This window comes from Symphalangus syndactylus, chromosome 5 (genome assembly GCF_028878055.3).
Source record: "Symphalangus syndactylus isolate Jambi chromosome 5, NHGRI_mSymSyn1-v2.1_pri, whole genome shotgun sequence".
Taxonomy (NCBI): domain Eukaryota; kingdom Metazoa; phylum Chordata; class Mammalia; order Primates; family Hylobatidae; genus Symphalangus; species Symphalangus syndactylus.
The window spans coordinates 41,159,805-41,181,034 of NC_072427.2; the positions used below are offsets into that span (position 1 = coordinate 41,159,805).

The following is a 21,230-nucleotide window of genomic DNA, read 5'->3' on the forward strand; positions in this document are numbered from 1 at the left end:
GGGACTGTAGGTGTGTACCACCACACCTGGCTAATTTTTTCATTTTTTGTAGAGATGGGGTCTCACTGTGCTGTCCAGGTTGGTCTCGAACTCTTGGCCTCAAGCAGTCCTGCCTTTTGCCTCCCAAAACACTGAGATTACAGGCATGAGCTATCACGCCTGGCCATCAGCATTTTTTTCTTTCTTTTTTTTTTTTTTAGACAGAGTCTCGCTCTGTTGCCCAGGCTGGAGCCCGATCTTGGCTCACTGCAACCTCCGCCTCCCAGGTTCAAGCGATTCTCCTGCCTCAGCTTCCCCAGTAGCTGGGATTACAGGCATGCACCACCACATGCAGCTTATTTTTGTATTTTTAGTAGAGATGAGGTTTCACCATGTTGGCCAGGCTGGTCACAAACTCCTGATCTCAGGTAATCTGCCTGCCTTGGCCTTCCAAAGTGCTGAGATTACAGGTGTAAGCCACTATGCCAGGCCCCCTCAGCTCTTCTAATGCTCAGTATTTCCCCATCATGTTGGGTCAAGAACCACTCATTTAGGAAGGTTTCTGATTACCTTCCTACTCCCTATCCGCTTTTCACCAAAAAGCCAGTTTCTCTCTGTGCCACTCCCTAACCCCTACTGGTCTGACATATTCTCCCAGGAGAGTGACACATAGACCCGCCTCATTCCCCTTCTGTAGCAGAGTCTTCCCCCACAACTCCCCAAAGGCTTGGTCTAGATGAGGCTCCTGAAGCATCTCCTGAGCTGGTGCTGTCTCCACCCACTCACCCAGATGGATAGAAACACGAGCTAGGAGCCTTGTCTCCCCATCAGCTCACCTGTTTGTACTCTGACCCTGCAGGTCCCAGCCAGTCCTCTGGGTCAGCACTGCAGAATGACTGCAGACTGCCCTCCTTGTAGACGCATTCTCACACACACACACAACCAGAAATGTGGGAAGAAATAAGATGCCTTATATAGAGTTCACTGTTTAATGTTAAGGAAAATAGATTTCTTCCTATTGTTGCGGGTAGAGGGGAAAGTTAGAAACTGAGGGAAGCGGCCAGGTGCGGTGGCTTATGCTGGTAATCTCAGCACTTTGGGAGGCCAATGCAGGCAGATCACCTGAGGTCAGAAGTTTGAGACCATCCTGGCCAACGTGGTGAAACCCGGTCTCTAATAGAAATAACAACAATTAGCTGGGTGTGGTGGCGCATGCCTATAATCCCAGCTACATTGGGAGCTGAGGCACGAGAATCGCTTGAACCTGGGCAGTGGAGGTTGCAGTGAGCCGAGATCGTGCCACTGCACTCTAGCCTGGGTGACAGAGGGAGACTCTGTCTCAAAAAAAAAAAGAGGGGGAGGGAAAAAAAACAGAGAAGCAGCAGCCCTTTGGAAGATTATAAAGTAGTTCTAAGTAGTTCTGTGGAATACATTAGCCCTGAGGAAAGAAAAGGAGACCAAAGGGGTTTGTCATGCATGCTAATCTGGTGTGAGCTTCAGGTTACCTTGTAACAAACAAGGCAGTAGTATTAAAATTGTCATTGAAATGACAGTGTAAAATAACATAAAAAGCAAATTTATAAGGTTTTCCACTTTTTTCTTTTAACTTTCCCTCCAGATTATCGTAGATGACGATGACAGTAAGATATGGTCGCTCTATGACGCGGGCCCCCGAAGTATCAGGTGTCCTCTCATATTCCTGCCCCCTGTCAGTGGAACTGCAGATGTCTTTTTCCGGCAGATTTTGGCTCTGACTGGATGGGGTTACCGGGTTATCGCTGTAAGTATTACTGATTCAGTATTAAAATTCAGACCCATGTTTTGTGTTTTGTTTTTTTGTGTGTGCTTCTGTCTCTCATCAGCTATAGTAATGGGCACAGTTTGTTTGTTTGTTTGTTTGTTTGTTTGTTGAGACGGATTCTCACTCTGTCGCCCGGGCTGGAGTGCAGTGGCATGATCTCGGCTCACTGCAACCTCCGTCTCCCAGGTTCAAGCAATTCTCCTGCCTCAGCCTCCCGAGTAGCTGGGATTATAGGTGCCCGCCACTACGCCCAGCTAATTTTTTGTATTTTTAGTAGAGACGGGGTTTTGCCTTGTTGGCCAGGCTGGTCTCGAACTCCTGACCTCATGATTCATACGCCTCAGCCTTGCAAAGTGCTGAGATTACAGTCACGAGCCACTGTGCCCAGCCGGGCAGTTTTTTTAATTGAGGAAAGATATTTTTTGCCTATTTTAATATGTGAGATGAAGCCTTTTGAAGGACGCTGGTATGAGTCCACAGTTACACAGAGATTCAGAGGGAACAAACCTCTTTTGGCAGCCTCTCCACGCCCAGCATTTATGTGCATTCTCTCCTGACTCCCTTCTCTCAACTCAGAGTGGTAGGAAATGTTGTCCTTCTTTACAGATGAAGAAACTGAGGTCCGGCTCACACAGCCAGTAGTGGTGGAGGGAGGAACTGAGCTCCGTCTCCTGGCTCTGTTTCTGCTCCTCATTTTATCACAGCACTGCTTCCAGAGTTGCTGAGCATGGAATATTAGACAACAAAGGGATTTGCTAACATACAAGTGACTGAAAAACTGGCTTTTCTTGTAAATCTTTGATATTTGAGATGAGATTCATTAATTAGCTCATATGTTAGCATTTGGTTAGGAAGATTTTTTGTTCCTGATTGTTAGTTTATAGCCGAGTTTGGTCTAAATCCAGTTTCCCACTGATCATTCTTGAGTCTTCTCTGGGAGAAAGGTGTGTGGGAAAGGCACTCTTCCTGGTGGCTGATTTTTTTTTTTTTTTTTTTTTTTTTTTGTTGTATGCTTCCACGTTGGTCAGGACATTGGTCTCCTAATTTCCCAGGAAAGAGAGTCTCTTTAGCTGGCAGTCGCCTGCAGTATTCACTTGTAAGTGGTACTCCCAGTGGGAGTACTGCTGTTAATGTATGCTTTATTTACTGTTTAAAGGGATGAAAAGGCAGGTCACGTCTCTCCTCTTGGAAGGTAACTGAAAATTCTACTAAGGTTACCACCAACTGAGGCCACACAAAAGAAATCAGTTCCTCTTCCTCCTGAGAGCCCGTCTCATACTTGAGAAAACAGTTATCATCAGCACCACCTGCGGCTTTTCTCCTGGGTCTTCTCTGGCTTAATTTCTCCAGCTTCTTTAACCATTCCTCACGTGACATGTTTGAGCCTCTGCAACATAATCCACCTTTGTTCAGATTTTCAGTCATTCCTCTTCACAAACAGCATTCTAGAACAGGGTGGGAACTGCCCTCATCCCAGCCCTCTGCAGCCTGAGACATGACACTACCATTTTTGGTGGCCCCCGTTGATCAGCCAGGGAGGGGGAAACCGAGCAACCCATAGGCGCCCGTCCCACTTGGGAGTGCCGTCCAGCAGTGTGTTCCTCGCTCCACAGTGGCAGGTCATGAGAGCCTTGGCTTCTGGCTGGATGTTTCTTCTTTACCCTCAAGGTTCTTGATGTGGGCTTTCCCTGTTTCATTAGGAGGATAGTTAATCAAGAAAAGGTCAACAGTGTCTTCAAAATTACTTTGTCATCAAGATGTGATCAGAATGTTCAGCTCCATGAGGTTTTGGAACTTATTTGATATTTGTTAGTATCTAGCAGTTAAAATGCACAGACCTTTTTAATTTAAATTTTTTTTTTTTGAGACGGAGTCTCACTCTGTCACCCAGGCAGGAGTTCAGTGGCGCCATCTTGGCTCACTGCAGGCTCCGCCCCCTGGGGTTCATGCCATTCTCCTGCCTCAGCCTCCCACGTAGCTGGGACTACAGGCGCCCGCCACCACGCCCGGCTAATTTTTTGTATTTTTAGTAGAGACGGGGTTTCACCGTGTTAGCGAGGATGGTCTCGATCTCCTGACCTTGTGATCCGCCCACCTCGGCCTCCCAAAGTGCTGGGATTACAGGCTTGAGCCACTGCGCCCAGCTTAAATTTTTTTTTTTTTTTTTTTGGTTGTAATTGTAGATTCACATGCAGTGTAAAAAACAGTACAGAGAAATATACCTTTTACACATTTCCCCAGTTTCTGCCAAACCTTTGCAAAACTGTAGTACAATATCACAACCAGGATATTGATATTACTACAATCTACCAATCTCATTCAGACTTCCCCAGTTCTGCTTGAACTCATTTGTTTGTATGTATTAAGTTGCGTATAATTTTGTCACCTGTGTGGGCATGGCTATTTATAAATTAAAGACTCCATGAAAATATCATCCCTTTTCTTTAGGCTATCATCTGACTCAAATTCTCAAACTTTCTGCTAGGTAGAATCAGTTCCCCATTCTTTCTTGGAATGGTGGAAGTCTTATCCACAAATAGAATTTTAATAATAAAAGTCATACATCAAATCTAAAATGATTCCATAATTCATATGAGAGTATCCATTCCAGTGATTCATCAATAACAAAATGAACCGAAGTGCTTAAACAATAAGCCTGTTAGACGAGGTTTTTTGGGTTTTTGTTCTTGTTTTTATTTTTGTTTTTTGGAGATGAAGTCTCACTAATTCACTCACGCTAGAGTGCAGTAGTATGATCTCGGCTCATGCAACCTCCACCTCTCAGGCTCAAGCAATTCTCATGCCTCAGCTTCCCCAGTAGCTGGGATTACAGGCATGCGCCACCACATGCAGCTTATTTTTGTATTTTTTAGTAGAGACGGGGTTTCACCATGTTGCACATGCTGATCTCGAACTCCTGACCTCAAGTGATTCACCTGCCTCAGCCTCCCAAAGCGCTGGGATTGCAGGCGTGAGCCCGCGCCCAGCCAGTTGGTATTATATGTATATAAAAAAGGAATTCTTGGCCAGGTGCGGTGGCTCACGCCTGTAATCCCAGCATTTTGGGAGGCCGAGGCGGGCACATCACAAGGTCAGGAGATTGAGACCATCCTGGCTAACATGGTGAAACTCTGTCTCTGCTAAAAATACAAAAAAAAAAAAAAAAAAATTAGGCGTGGTAGCACATGCCTGTAGTCCCAGCTATTCAGGAGACTGAGGCAGGAGAATTGCTTGAACCCGGGAGGCAGAGGTTGCAGTGAGCCGAGATCGCGCCACTGCACTCCAGCCTGGGTGACAGAGTGAGACCCCAGCTCAAACAAAAAAAAAAAGGAATTCTTAGGGGACAAACCTGAGTCCTTTAGAAATGAGTTTGTGACTTGTACTTCTTTTTCCTCATCATTGTCAGCATTAATAGATAGGCTATGTATAGTCAAGTACCATACTTCTTTTGTCACAAACAGAAGTACAGTAGCCTGGCATGGTGGCTCACACCCATAATCCCAGCACTTTGGGAAGCTGAGGCAGTCATATCGCTTGAGGCAGGCAAATCCCTTGAGCCCAGGAGTTCAAGACCAGCCTGGGCAACATGGCAAAACCCCGTTTCTACAAAAAAGTATATATATAAAAATTAGCCAGGCATGGTGGTGCATGCCTGTGATTCCAGCTACTGGGGGGCTGAGGTGGGAGAATCGCTCGCGCCCAAGAGGTTGTGGCTGCAGTGAGCTACGATCGTGCCAATGCACCCCAGCCTGGGTGTGAGAGAGTGAGACCCTATCACAAAAACAAACAAGCTGGGTGTGGTGGCTCATGCCTGTAATTCCAACACTTTGGGAGGCCAAGGCAGGCGGATCACTTGAGGTCAGGAGTTCGAGACTAGCCTGGCTAACATGGCAAAACTGTGTCTGTACTAAAAATACAAAAATCAGTTGGGTGTGGTGGTGGACATCTGTAATCTCAGCTACTCAGGAGGCTGAGGTAGGAGAATCGCTCAAACCCGGGAGGCGGAGGTGGCATGAGTTGAGATCGTGCCACTGCACTCCAGTCTGGGCAATAGAGGAGACTCTGTCTCAAGAAACAAACAAACACCCCAAAGTACAATAAATGAAATAGAGTAACTAAGTCATTTAAAAGAAGAGGAACAATTTTACTGAATACCCCCTTAGAGAAATGCTACCAAAAAGAGAGGGAGCTCTCCTTAGAACAAATTTTGTTTCCATCTCTCCTGAGCCATAATTCTGAATGAAATTAGATTTAAGAGAAAACGGTATTTCTTTACTGGGATGGGTTCTGCTATATTCATCCTTGAACCCCAGACTTTTTCAGCTATTTAGAAAGGAAATTGATGGGAATTGAAATTGTTACTCACATAATATCATTAGAGTGTGCTTACTTTTTATACTCTTAATTTGGTCTGTTAGGAAAATGTGAATTATGAAGTTTAGTAAAAAGTGAGAGCTTATTTTTACATACTTTGAATAAGGAGCAGCGCTTGAGCAAACGAGAAATGCCACTGAGTCCTAAGTTTTTCAAATACATGAGTTGCATTTTTACTTTTATGATTTTTAAAAATAAAATTATTGTTATTATTTCAGTTGCAGTATCCAGTTTATTGGGATCATCTCGAGTTCTGTGATGGATTCAGAAAACTTTTAGACCATTTACAATTGGATAAAGTGAGTACCCTGAAACTAATTACATACATACAATTTTTTTTTATTTTTTGAGATGAAGTCTTACTCTGTCGCCCAGGCTGGAGTGCAGTGGCGCGATCTCGGCTCACTGCAACCTCTACCTCCCGGGTTCAAGTGATTCTCCTACCTCAGTCTCCAAAATAGCTGGGATTACAGGCATGTGCCACCATGCCCGGCTAATTTTTGTATTTTTAGTAAAGATGGGGTTTCGCCAGGTTGGCCAGGCTGCTCTCAAACTCCTGACCTCAAGTGATCCGCCCGCCTCGGCCTCCCGAAGTGCTGGGATTACAGGCGTGAGCCACCGCACCCGGCCCTCTTTTATTTTTTAATAATAGCTTTATTGCAACATAATTCATATACCATATAATTTACCCTTTTAAGTATACAGTTCCATGTTCTTCAGTATACTCCCAGGTATTTGCAACCATCACTGCAGTCAATGTTTTATAATTTTTTTAATGCCAAAAACCTCATATTCATTAGCAGTTGGTCCTCATCTTCCCCCCTACTAGCCTTGCAACCTAATTTACTTTTTATCTGTATGGATTTGCCTATTCTAGATATTTTACATAAGTGGAATCATATCATATGTGGTCTTTTTGACTGACTTTTTTTACTTAGCATGAGTTTAAGGTTCATTCATGTTGAAGCCAGAATCAATACTTCGTTTCTCTTTCCAGCTAAATCATATTTTCATAAATATGCCATATCTTGTTTAACCATTCATCAGCTGATGCACATTTGGGTTGTTTTTAACCCTTTGGATATCATGAATAATGCTGCCATGAACATTCACGTACAAGTTTTTGTGTCGACATATGTTTTCAGTTCTTAGGTATGTGTTTAGGGGTGGAATTACTGAATCACAGTTTTCTTAGACATAAACCACTAAGTGGTTTTGAGTTTTTTCTTATTTTTTTTTTTTTTGAGACAGGCTTTCACTCTGTCGCCCAGGCTGGAGTGTGGTGGTGCAATCATGGCTCACTGCAGCCTCAACCTCTTGGGCTCAAGCGATCCTCCCACCTCAGCCTCCCAAGTAGCTAGGACTACAGGCACGTACCACCATGCCTGGCTAATTTTTGTATTTTTAGTATACAGGCCTTTGCCGTATTTCCCTGGCTTGGTTTTGTTTTCTTTTTTTTTCTTTTTTTTCTTTTTTTTTAAGACAGAGTCTCGCTCTGTTGCCCAGGCTGGAGTACAGTGGTGTGATCTCGGCTCACTGCAACCTCCGCCTGCCGGGTTCAAGCGATTCTGCTGCCTCAGCCTCCCGAGTAGCTGGGACTACGGGCACGTGCCACCATGCCTGGCTAGTTTTTTGTATTTTTAGCGGAGACGGTTTCACCATGCTGGCCAAGCTGGTCTCAAACTCCTGACCTCGTGATCCGCCTGCCTCAGCCTCCCACAGTGCTGGGATTACAGGTGTGAGCCACTGCGCCTGGCCTAGTTTTGTTTTCTAATGCAATCTGTGAATGATATTTTTTTAAATTATATAACTGGGGTGCTGAGTTGTATTATTTTGATGAACTGTATAAATTGCATTTAAATACAATATTTTCTAAATTTCTAGCTGCTGTAAATCTTTTAGTCTATTGGCTAGTGATAACACATTCTGTGGTTAGTGATAATTGAAGCAACTTTCTAATACTCAGGTTCAAGATTGATCAGTATTTTAGGATCTGCCTTATATTTGTTTATAATTAGGTTCATCTTTTTGGCGCTTCTTTGGGAGGCTTTTTGGCCCAGAAATTTGCTGAATACACTCACAAATCTCCTAGAGTCCATTCCCTAATCCTCTGCAATTCCTTCAGTGACACCTCTATCTTCAACCAAACTTGGACTGCAAACAGGTAAGAATAAAATTACTATTTTTGTTCAGTGAAATTTTGAAGATGTTGGCTTTTGAGTATTTGGTATATTAGGAAGGAAAGGCTCATATCTACTTCTATATTCTGCAACTTCTTTGGCTTTTTTTTTTTTTTTTTTTTTTTTTGAGACAGAGTCTTACTCTGTCACCCAGGCTGAAGTGCGGTGGTGTAATCACAGCTTACTGCAGCCTTTGTTTCCCAGGCTCAAGCGATCCTCCTACCTCAGCCTCCCAAGTAGCTGGAACTACAGGCAGGCATGCGCGGCACCACACCTGGTTAATTTCTGTATATTTTTGTAGAGATGAGGTTTTGCCATGTTGTCCCATGCTGGTCTCTAACTCCCGGGCTTAAGCCATCTGCCCACCTTGGCCTCCCAAAGTTCTGGGATTACAGGCATGAGCCACTGTGCCCTGTTCTTTCTTGGCTTTTAAAATTAAAAACAATTACCTTTGCAAAAGGAAAGAATTGAATGAACTCTAAATTCAGCTTTTTTTATTACCTTAAATTTTTAAATTTTCTTTACTATTCATTAATACACTTTTGCTGTTTCTATTCAGTACTTCTATATAACTAATACCATGTTCTGTTTATCCCACTTATTATTTTGTGTAAACAGTTCCGTGTATTGACTGACATAGTTTTATTAGGCATTTGGCTTTTCCCAATTCTTCATCACATTCTACGGTAAATCTTTGTACAAATTACTGGGTTTTTTCCCTTTCCGATTTATTTCCTTGAGATATGTTCTCCAAATGGAAAGAATAGAGCATTTGGTCTGTCAACAGATGTTCTGCACATCATGACCCTTGATCCGTCTCTACTAAAAATACAAAATTAGCTGGGCGTGGTGGTGCATACCTGTAATCCCAGCTACTCGGGAGGCTGAGGCGGGAGAATCACTTGAACCCGGGATGTGGAGGTTGTGGTGAGCCGAGATCATGCCATTGCACTCCAGCCTAGGCAACAGGAGCAAAACTCCATCTCAAAAAAAAAAAAAAAAAAAAAAAATGAAATGGTGGAAATGCTTCGGGGGCAGCCAGTGGGGTAGTTGTTTCCTAGGAGCCATCCTTTCATTGATTTTATCATTTTAAGTAATTGATAGATATCTGTGATGCCATACAGCTGGCTTACTGTGCACTTCTTTCATTGCTAGCAAGGCGAGGCTCTAGCCTTAAAAAAAAAGCCCAGTGGCCAGGTGTGATGGCTCACGCTGTACTCCCAACACTTTGGGAGGCCAGGACAGGAGGATCACTTCAGGCCAAGAGTTTGAAACCAGCCTGAGCAACATAGTGAGACCCCCATCTCTACAAATAATAACAATAATAAATTAGCCAGGTACCATGGTATGCACCTGCAGTCCTAGCTACTCAGAAGGCTGAGGCAGGAGGATTGCTTGAGCCCAAGAGTTCGAGGCTGCAGTGAGCCACAATTGTGCCTCTGTACTCCAGGCTGGGTGACAGCAAGACCCTATTTCAAAAAAAAAGCCCAGTGAGTAAACACATCTGTATGATCAGTGTTTTCAAATAATGTGTAGGGAAATATTGTTTTCACATCTACTTAAGATTGCACTCTGATATTTTTTAGTTTTGTTTTGTTTTGTTTTTGTTTTTTTGGTTTTTTTTGAGATGGAGTCTTGCTCTGTCACCCAGGCTGGAGTGCAGTGGCGCGATCTTGGCTCACTGCAAGCTCTGCCTCCCGGGTTCACGCCATTCTCCTCCCTCAGCCTCCCGAATAGCTGGGACTACAGGTGCCTGTCACCACACCTGGCTAATTTTTTATGTTTTTAGTAGAGATGGGGTTTCACCATGTTCACCAGGATGGTCTCAATCTCCTGACCTCGTGATCTGCCCGCCTCGGCCTCCCAAAGTGCTGGGATTACAGGCGTGAGCCACCGCGCCCAGCTATTTTTTAGTTTTTCTGATGTTATCTTAGTAGTTACTCAGCGTTCATGCAACAATTTCTTGTATACATTAGCTACTTTACAAATCCTTCCCGTCCAGATAATAAACTAAATAATGCTCATTATTTTTGGTGATTTTTATTGCTGTTCTAACTGTTAGAATGCCAAGACAGCCCCCATTCAGTTTGTGCTCTGGCACATCAGCTGCTTATTGTCAAATATCTGAGTGCTTACTGTGTGCCACACACTGAGGATACAGGAGTGAGCAAAGTCAACAGGGTCCACCCCTTACAGAGTGTACTTAGACCTCATCACCTTGAAAAGATAAGAAAGTGATGGGGCTGGGAGAGAACTTAGAAAGTTAACTGGAAGGTGACCTAGTGGTCCTTTTGAGGGAAGCTCAACTTCCAGCGAGGCTGTCCCAATGGTAATAAGCATCAGAAGGTAGTTTGCACCTCATCTAAGTAATTTTCATCATAGGTTTAGAGAAATTAGTGTTTACCCTCCATGATGGCTCTTAACAGTTGAAATTAATGGAATAAATATAAACTAAAGATCATATATAGAAATCTATAAAGATCTGACCAGTCACAGTGGCTTACACCTGTAATGCCAGCACTTTGGGAGGCAGAGGTAAGAGCATTGGTTGAGTCCAGGAGTTCTAGGCCAGCCTGGGCAATAGAGCAAGACCCTGTCTCTACAGAAAAAAAATTTTCTTTTTTGAGACGGGAGTCTCACTCTGTTGCCCAGGCTGGAGTGCAGTGGCACGATCTCACTGCAGCCTCCGCCCCCCAGGTTCAAGTGATTCTCCTGCCTCAGGCTCCCGAGTACCTGGGATTACAGGCGCCAGCCACCGCCCCTGGCTAATTTGTGTATTTTTAGTAGAGACGGGGTTTCACCATCTTGGCCAGGCTGGTCTTGAGCTCCTGACCTTGTGATCCACCCATCTTGGCCTCCCAAAGTGCTGGATTACAGGCGTGAGCCACTGCGCCTGGCTCAGTAAATTCTTTTTTTTGGAGACAGAGTCTGGCTCTGTCGCCCAGGCTGGAGTGCAGTGGCGCGATCTCGGCTCACTGCAAGCTCTGTCTCCTGGGTTCACGCCATTCTCCTGCCTCAGCCTCCCGAGTAGCTGGGACTACAGGCGCCTGCCACCACGCCCGGCTAATTTTTTGTATTTTTAGTGGAGACAGGGTTTCACCATGTTAGCCAGGATGGTCTCAATCTCCTGACCTCGTGATCTGCCCGCCTTGGCCTCCCAAAGTGCTGGGATTACAGGCATGAGCCACTGTGCCTGGCCCCGGCTCCCCCAGCTCAGTAAATTTTTTAAAAATTAGCCAGGCCTGGTGGTACGAGCCCGTAGTCCCAGCTACTCAGGAGGCCAAGGTAGAAGGACCACTTGACAGGAGTTTGAGGCTACAGTGAGCTATGATCACAATACTGCACTTCAGCCTGGGCAACAGAGTGAGACCCTGTCTCTAAAAAATTTTTTTTTAATTTTTTTAATTAAAAAATAAAAAGAGGCCAGGAGTGGCTCACGCCTGTGATCCCAGCACTGTGGGAGGCTGAGGTGGGTGGATCACTTGAGGCCAGGAGTTCACCACCAGCCTGGCCAACATTGCAAAAGCTCATCTTTACTAAAAATACAGAAGTTAGCCGGGCATGGTGGCATGCACCTGTAGTCCCAGCTACTCGAGAGGCTGAGGCATGAGAATTGCTTGAGCCCGGGAGGCAGAGGTTGCAGCCAGCCGAGATCATGCCACTGTACTTCCAGCATGGGCAACTGACTGAGACTCTGTCTCAAAAAATAATAACAATAATAAATTTTAAAAATCTATAAATATCAATTTGCCTTGAATTAGCCAAGTTGAATCTAATAGTAGCAAATTTGGGGAGGTGCAATAACTTTCATATTGGCATTTTGAAATCTGTTTTGAAATATCAATCAGTAAAAAGATAATATCAACCAGAAGGAAAGAATATTTCTCTTAATGCTCAGTTTTCCAAAGGAAATAGTTTAATCCTTGGAAATAGAGCCAATTAGAGAAAAAAAAATCTTGGACTCATCAGAATGTCTATCTCAGTAAAGGTATTTTGAAATATCACTTATAATTATCCTAAATCCTCAAATAAGTTTAATTATATGAAGCCATAACTCTTTGGAAGCTTGGGAAAGTGTGTGTAAAAACTAGATGCTGAGCTCTTTGGAGGAGGGGATTAGGACTTTTTATTTCTAGATCCCAAGCTAATACAAAGCTTTAATGTTGAATGAATATCTGCCATGTGTAGTCTTAGAAGTTTAAATTATAAGGTCTTTGTGTTTTACAGCTTTTGGCTGATGCCTGCATTTATGCTCAAAAAAATAGTTCTTGGAAATTTTTCATCTGGCCCGGTGGACCCTATGATGGCTGATGCCATTGATTTCATGGTAGACAGGGTAAGGATCATGACATTGGGGTGGGGACACATTGTATTAGGAATTTTCACATCTACTTGGTTCCAGAAGATAGATCCGTCTCACAAACACGTGTTAGAGGTATTTGCTAAGCAGATTAATACATCTGAGCAGATATTATTGCTGGTAAGGGCTTGCCTACATTAGTGCTTCCCACCAGCTGTTCATCAAAATCACTTAGAGGAGCTTTCAGAAATACAGATTGTAAGGCCTCACAGCAGATCATCCATCTGGAATCCCTGGGCATGGGATCTGGGAATCTGTTTTTACTTCACTCTTTTCCTCTACCCACCAGGTAAATCTGATGAACCAGGTCTGTTGGCTTGCATTTAGGAACTGCTGGGCTAGATGATTTCTCAAATCTCTTCTAAGATCCCTTAAAGGTTTATCTTAAAAAAAAACAAAACAAAAACATGTATCTGTCACCTTTGAGCAGTAGGAATTGGCTTGCTGCCCATGGGCACCTGGCTGGAGTAGGCAGTGTAGGCTGAGGGCTGTAGAAGGCCGGGTTTCATTGGTTTGTATCCAGGTTTCCAGAATATAAAAATGCCACAATCTCCTGAGAAGCCCAGTTCATGGTCTCTCACCTAAGCTGTGGTTCCTCACTGATGACTTTTATGGCCCCACCACAGATGATACCACCTTTATAAGCACAAATGTTGTCTGTGGATTTAATGTAAATGTGAAAAACAAAATTATTTCAAAAACTTTACCTGTGTTTCTTCCTGCAGCTAGAAAGTTTGGGTCAGAGTGAACTGGCTTCAAGACTTACCTTGAATTGTCAAAATTCTTATGTGGAACCTCATAAAATTCGGGACATCCCTGTAACCATTATGGATGTAAGCTGCCTTTTAAGTAAAATAGCTGCTTTACTTTTTAAAATGTGTATGTCAAGATCTCCTATAAAACTATTTGATAACTTTCAATGTGCCTCTTCAAATGCTGCCTTGGCTTTTGTTTTTACCTTCTAGCTTTCTCAATTCCAAAATAATCTGTTTATTGCTTATCTTGGATTTCTTTCTGGTAGGAATAACACCATTGAAATCAAAATAGGCTGAGCACAGTGGCTTATGCCTATAATCCCAGCGCTTTGGGAGGCTGAAGCAGGAGTATTGCTTGGGTCCAAGAGTTCAGGACCAGCCTGGACAACATAGTGAGACCCTGTCTCTATTTATTAAAAAAGATAAAAATAAAAATGAATCAAAATAAATTTAAACAAGGGAGCCTACCCATTTGATGTATTTTTGCCGTTCTCATCAATAGATATTGCACCTGAGCCATTACATATATGGACAGCAAAGAGAAGTTGCTTCACAAGTGTAGAGAATCAAGAATTCCATAGTTTAATTACCACAAAAGCTTGCTAATTTTTTTATTGTGGTAAAAAATACATTAAAAATATGCCATTTTAACCATTTTTAAGTGCATAGTTTAGTGGCATTAAGTATACTCACAGTTCTGCAACCATCACCATTTTCACAACATTTTCATCATTCCAAGAAGAAATTGCATACCCATTAAACAATAACTCCCGTTCCCTTTTTTCCTCCGGCCTCTGATAATCAACAGTCTTATTTTCTGTCTATAAAAATTTACCTATTCTAGCAACCTCATATAAGTGGAATCATACAACATTTATCCTTTTGTGCGGCTATTTCACTTAGCATAATGTTTCACAAGAACAAGACTTATCTTGAAATGTTACACATGTGTCAGAATGTCATTTCTTCCTTTTTTTTTTGGAAACAGGGTCTCACTCTGTTCCCCAGGCTGGAGTGCAGTGGCACAATCTCAGCTCACTGCAACCTCTGCTTCCCAGGCCTAAACAATCCTCCCTCCTCAGCCTCCTTAGTAGCGTGGACCACAGGTGCACACCATTACGTTTGGCTAATTTTTTGTAGAGATGGGGTTTCACCATGTTGCCCATGCTGGACTCAAACTCTGGGACTCAAGCTATCTGCCTGCCTGGGCCTCCCAAAGTGCTATGACAGGCATGAGCCACCATGCCCAGCCTGTCATTTCTTTTTAAAGCTGAATAATATCTACCAATAAAACCAATGTTGGTTTATACCACATTTTGTTTATCCATTCATCCGTCAGTGGGCACTTGGGTTGTGTTCAGCTTTTGGCAATTATGAATAGTGCTTCTATGAACATTGCTGTAAAAGTATATGTTTGGGCAGGGCACAGTGGCTCATGCCTGCAATCCCACCACTTTGGGAGGCTGACTCAGAAGGATTGCTTGAGCCCAGGAATTCGAGACCAGTCTGGGCAATATAGGAGACCCTGTCTCTACTACTAATAAAGAAAATTAGGCTGGGTGTGGTGGCTCACCCCTGTAATCCCAGTGCTTTGGGAGGCCAAGGCGGGTGGATCACGAGGTCAAGAGATTGAGACCATCCTGGCCAACGTGGCAAAACCCGTCTCTACTGAAAATACAAAAATTAGCCGGGCATGGTGGCACGCACCTGTAGTCCCAGCTATTCGGGAGGCTGAGGCAGGAGAATTGCTTGAATCTGGGAGGTGGAGGTTGCAGTGAGCTGAGATCACGCCACTGCGTTCCAGCCTGCCAATAGAGTGAGACTCCATCTCAAAAAAAAGAAAAGAAACTTAGCCGGACATGGTGCCACATCCCTGTGATCTCAGCTACTTGGGAGGCTGAGGTGGGAGGATCACCTGAGGCTGGGGTGAGCCATGATCATGCTGCTGCATTCCAGCCTGGGCAACAGAGTGAAACCCTGTCAAAAAACATATGTATATTTGTTTGAGTTCCTGCTTTTAATTCTTTTTTATTTTTAAATTATTTTTTAAAAATAATTTTTTGTTTTTTATTTTTGTGGGTACATAGTAGATGTATCCTACTTTTAATTCTTTTGGACATATCGTTTGAAGTAGAATCGCACTTTTTGAAGAACCACCATACTGTCTTCCACAGTGGCTATACCATTTCATGTTCTCACCAACAATGCACAAAGGTTCCAGTTTCTTTATATCCTGGACACTTATTTCTGGTTTTTTGGTTGATACTTATCCTAATGGATATGAATTGGTATCTCACTATGGTTTCAACTTACTTAAAAAAAAAATCATGTGATTATTTTGCCTTATAAATGGATTTGTTCCTAAATTCAAATAATATGTTTTTTTGTTTTTGTTTTTTTTTTTGAGGCGAAGTCTCACTCAGTTGCCCAGGCTGGAGTGCAGTGGCGCGATCTCGGCTCACTGCAAGCTCCGCCTCCTGGGTTGACGCCATTCTCCTGCCTCATCCTCCCAAGTAGCTGGGGCTACAGACACCCACCACCATGCCCAGCTAATTTTTTGTATTTTTAGTAGAGACAGGTTTCACCGTGTTAGCCAGGATGGTCTTGATCTCCTGACCTCATGATCTGCCCGCCTCAGCCTTCCAAAGTGCTGGGATTACAGGTGTGAGCCACTGCACCTGGCCATAATATGGTATTTTTAATAATGGGTTTTTGTTGGGAAATTATCTGTCATAAGCATGTAAACAACTTCTTATCATCCTCTGCCATAATCGCTGCATTCTGACATTTAGCATAACATAGAACAAGCTTTTCAATGGTCCTCACAGGACATTTGCTCTGCCTGCCCTTCTTTCAAAGTTGTGCTCACCACCTGGGTTCATGGTCACTGAAAACAGCCTATAAGTTTTAGTTGGAGATGCACTTAAACATACAGATTTGGTATGGTATATTTAGTATACAATTTTTTTTTGCTTCTTTTACTTTTTGAAAAATTTTGTTGCATGTAAAAACATAAGTGTGTATGGGTATTGAAGGATGTCTAGAATCATATGCTGCAAACTGGCTTCCCCAAGAAAGAATAGCTTGTACTCTACATTTTTTTGGAATCTTTTTCACTGAGCCTAAATGACTTAGGTTATTGCTTTAAATTAATAATAAAAGTAAAAAGTTCTTTTGGGGCTTCATGATCTTTTTGAAATTTATTGACATTTGCAATGATTGTTCTCTATTAATATTCTGTTAATCTACTTAGCTATATTTGAGGAAAAAGGAAATTCACGGTAGAATTTCCCGACCCCAGCCGGGCCCGGTGGCTCACACCTGTAATCCCAGCACTTTGGGAGGCCAAGGTGGGCAGATCCCCCGAGGTCAGGAGTTTGAGACTAGCCTGGCCAACATGGTGAAACCCTGTCTCTACTAAAAATACAAAAATTAGCCGGGCATGGTGGCACATGCCTGTAATCCCAGCTACTTAGGAGGCTGAGGCAGGAGAATCACTTGAACCCAGGAGGTGGAGGTTGCAGTGAGCTGAGATCATACCACTGCACTCCAGCCTGGGTGACAGAGCAAGACTCTATCTCAAAAAAAAAAAAAAAAAAAAAAAAAGAATTTCCCCCCAGCAAAAGAATGCAGGAGATTCTGTGCAGCTAAATCTGTAGCTAATGTCATAAGTTGGAGTTATAAGTCACCAGGGATCAGCAGTGGAGGTAGTTCAGGCTGCTGGGGGTTCAGGATTGTCTCTTCATATGAAAGGAATATTTAGGGTAACATTCCCATAATGTGAAAAGAACATATTAAAACACCAGTTGATTACAGCTTTGTGTATGTGTGTCTGTTTTACCTTTCCTGTGGTGCTAAAGCGTTGTGTTTTTTAAAGGTGTTTGATCAGAGTGCGCTTTCAACTGAAGCTAAAGAAGAAATGTACAAGCTGTATCCTAATGCCCGGAGAGCTCATCTGAAAACAGGAGGCAATTTCCCATACCTGTGCAGAAGTGCAGAGGTCAATCTTTATGTACAGGTAAGGCCTAGCTTGAAACCCAGAGCACTCTGAGCCCAACATATGTTTGCAACATAAAGCCTTTTTTTTAATGGACTAGTAAGAGAATCAGTGAACTACAGAATTCCTTGTAGAAATGAGGCATTGACTTGATAAAAGTGGTTTACATTTATAACTTGTAGGAGAATTTGAACAGGTATATTAGAGATCCCCCAGTGACTCTCTGGCCACCATCCCTTTTCTAAGGACAGCAGGCCTGCATTCACACACTGAGGTTACTGTTGGTATGATGTGACCTTGCCCTCTGGACACAGTGAATTCCATCAGAGCAAGACACCAGACCTAAATGGGGTCAATCTGAGTCCTGTGAAGTGACTTCTTAATCTAATTTTAATGCATTAAAAGAAAACCCTGCCAAGCACAGTGGCTCATGCCTGTAATCTCAGCACTTTGGGAGGCTGAGGCAGGCAGATCACAAGGTCAGGAGGTGAAGACCAGCCTGGCCAATATAGTGAAACCCCGTCTCTACTAAAAATACAAAAAAAATAGCTGGACATGGTGGTGCACACCTGTAGTCCCAGCTACTCGGGAGGCTGAGGCAGAAGAATCACTTGAATCCTGGAGGCAGAGGTTGCAGTGAGCCGAGATCACGCCATTGCACTCCAGCCTGGGCGACAGAGCAAGACTCCATCTCAAAAAAAAAAGGAAAGAAAGCCCTAATAAACACCATCCCTTCATATTCTAACTAAATGGATAATAGAATAGCAGTGAGGGGTGAGTGCCCTGGCAGTTTGGCAAGATGAATCAAGAGCCTTAAAATACCAGTCATATCCTGGCCAGGCGCGGTGGCTCATGCCTGTAATCCCAAAAACCAGTCATATCCTGGCCAGGCGCGGTGGCTCACACCTGTAATCCCAAAAAACCAGTCACATCCCTTGATCCTGTCATCCCCTTATAGAAGACAGGATCCTAAACAGGAATACTTGATGCCCGGAGATATTCATCATAGCAGCACTAGTCACAGTAGCAGAAGATTGGAAGGACCTAACTCACAGCAGCAGAAGGGAAGGGTAAACATCTCATAAGCATGTACCATCTAAAATGTCTCAGGAGACTCCGCAGGGACTCAGGGAGACTGCTCAGGGAGTGAGGAACAAAGATCCCAAATGTGGTTTCAAAAAATTCTTCGACTTTTCTCTATTTAGTATGTATTAGTCTGTAAATTTTAGAAGTATAAAACATTTGTCCACTATGGTGATATTTTCCTACCAAACTTTTTATAGAAGGCAGTATACATTTTACTCTGTAATGCAGCCATTTAAAACAATGATTCTGGCAGGGTGCGGTGGCTCACACCTGTAATCTGAGCACTTTGGGAGGCCGAGGCAGATGGATCACTTGAGGTCAGGAGTTCAAAACCAGCCTGGCCAACATGATGAAACCCTGTCTCTACTAAAAATACAAAAATTAGCTGGGCGTGGTGGCGGGCACCTGTAATCCCGGCTACTCGGGAGGCTGAGGCAGGAGAATTGGGTGAACCCGGGAGGTGGAGGTTGGAGTGAACCAAGATAGTGCCACTGCACTCCAGCCTGGGCAACAAGAGCGACACTCCAGCTCAAAAAATAAAATAAACTAATGATTCTGCATTTCAACAGATACATTTGCTGCAATTCCATGGAACCAAATACGCGGCCATTGACCCATCAATGGTCAGTGCCGAGGAGCTTGAGGTGCAGAAAGGCAGCCTTGGCATCAGCCAGGAGGAGCAGTAGTGTGTCTCTCGCTGTCAATGATGAGTTGACCCGGTGTGTTCTTGTATAGTCAGTGGCATCAGCGCCCATCAGCCGGCCTTTTCCTTCAGGTTCGTCAGGCTCACCGGTTCTCACTGTGTCTGGGAAGTAGGACTGATGGTCATCTTCATGACAGGCAGCAGCTCCACTAAGCCTGTGTAACTGTTCCCTCTTTGGTTTTCTTAGCTTTTGAATTTGAAGAAGTACTTTTGAAGACTCCCATTTTAAGAACCGTGCAAATTTTGCTACCAAAAGTCTTCACCACTGTGTTCTTAAGTGAATGTTAATTTCTGAGGTTTGGGACTTTGTGGTGTTTTTTTTCTTCTTTTCTTTTCCATTCTTCTTTCTTTCTTTTTACATTGTTTGCTGTAAATGCTGCACATCCAGATTGCATATCAGGACATTGGTTATTTTATGCTTTCTTGGATATAACCATGATCAGAGTGCCATGGCCACTACCCCACTGTTTGCTTTCCTGCAAATCAACTGCTTTTAATTTACACTTAAACAAATTGTTTTGAGTGTTAGCTACTGCCTTTCTAGATATTACAGTCATTTGGAATAAAAATTCAATTTCACTGAGTCGCTTTTGTGATTATTGTTGCTGCCCAACTGGGCTACACAGGCCTAGGACTTTCTGAGAAGTAGGTCATGGTTGCCAATTCTGTGTGACTTTGGGTACGTTACTTAATCTCCCTGAAGTACAGTTTGCGCATCATAAAATAACCCTAAGCTATCATTTATTGATCTGCCACTGTGTGCCAGGTACTTTTCTCATCTTCGTTCTTTCCCCTGAGTGGAAATGTTTAAACCCACATAAAGTAGAGAAAATGGCATAATGAATGATGTTCCCATCATCCAGCTTCAAAAATTATCAACTCTCAGACAGTCTTGTTCATCTTTTCTTTTTTTTTTTTTTGAGACAGAGTTTCACTCTTGTTGCCCAGGCTGGAGTGCAATGACGTGATCTCGGCTCACCGCAACCTCCGCCTCCCGGGTTCAAGCGATTCTTCTGCCTCAGCCTCCCAAGTAGCTGGGATTACAGGTATGCACCACCACGCCTGGCTAATTTTGTATTTTTAGTAGAGACGGGGTTTCTCCATGTTGGTCAGGCTGGTCTCGAACTCCTAACCTCAGGTGATCCGCTCGCCTCAGCCTCCCAAACTGCTGGGATTACAGGCATGAGCCACCGTGCCTGGCCTTTTTCATGTTTTAACCTACCCACATTTCTTCCAGATATGCTCCTATCACTAAATTATTTTAAAGCCATTTCTGGTGCTGTATCATTTCATCTGTAAATATTTCTATGTGTACCTTTAAGATACAGCCGTAATACCATTATCACACTTAAAAATTTACCAATAATTCCTTCAATTATTTACCAATAATTCCTTCACTGGATTGTCTAATAATCCAGTGAATGTTCTCACAATTATTCCATAAATTTTTTTTTTATAGGTGACTTGTTCTAATAGGTGACTTGTTCTAATCATATAAAGCCCACACTTTGTCTCCTAGATCTCTTTTGAACTGGAAGCTCCTCCTCCCTCTATTTTTTCTTGCCATATATTCAGTGAAGAAGCAGGTTCGTTTTCCCTGTAGTTGCCCCACAGTCCAGATTTGGCTGACTGCAGCCTCATGGTGTCCTTCCACTTGTTTCTCTGTCCCTGGTATTTCCTGTAAACTGGTAGTTACATCAGGAGGCTTGATCAGGTCAAGCTTGATCTTTTTGGCAGGAACACTGCATAGATGGGGCTGTGTGTTTCTCTTGCGTCATCTCAGGAGGCATCCGTCGTCTGGTTGTGTCTAAGTTGTTATGATTGCTGGGTGTGTTCAGGCATCACCAGCCTGATCCAGTCCTGAGAAAGTCACCTGCTGGCTTAGCTGCCACTGCTGACCATTGCACAGGTGCATCATTCCATGAGGGGTTGCAGGTCAGTAATAATACTAATTTTTATCATTCCTTCTGCATTTATTAACTGGAAATTACCAAT

General features: G+C 43.3%; 1 protein-coding gene across 6 annotated transcripts in view; it reads left to right on the plus strand.

Moving 5' to 3' along the window:
* SPG21 (SPG21 abhydrolase domain containing, maspardin) overlaps nucleotides 1–19,818 on the plus strand; it is a 28,516-nt gene extending 8,698 nt beyond the window's left edge. For 5 of the 6 annotated variants that reach the window (XM_063638984.1, XM_063638983.1, XM_055278151.2 and 2 more), the window contains 7 exons: nucleotides 1,598–1,759; nucleotides 6,373–6,453; nucleotides 8,173–8,318; nucleotides 12,562–12,670; nucleotides 13,420–13,527; nucleotides 17,327–17,467; nucleotides 19,102–19,818. In XM_063638984.1, the coding sequence (XP_063495054.1) occupies nucleotides 1,598–1,759; nucleotides 6,373–6,453; nucleotides 8,173–8,318; nucleotides 12,562–12,670; nucleotides 13,420–13,527; nucleotides 17,327–17,467; nucleotides 19,102–19,218 (864 nt within the window). In that variant the 3' untranslated portion in view covers nucleotides 19,219–19,818. The remainder of the gene's footprint in view (nucleotides 1–1,597; nucleotides 1,760–6,372; nucleotides 6,454–8,172; nucleotides 8,319–12,561; nucleotides 12,671–13,419; nucleotides 13,528–17,326; nucleotides 17,468–19,101) is intronic. The other variant, XM_063638985.1, reaches the window with a different exon arrangement.
* Nucleotides 19,819–21,230: the final 1,412 nt, after the last annotated feature.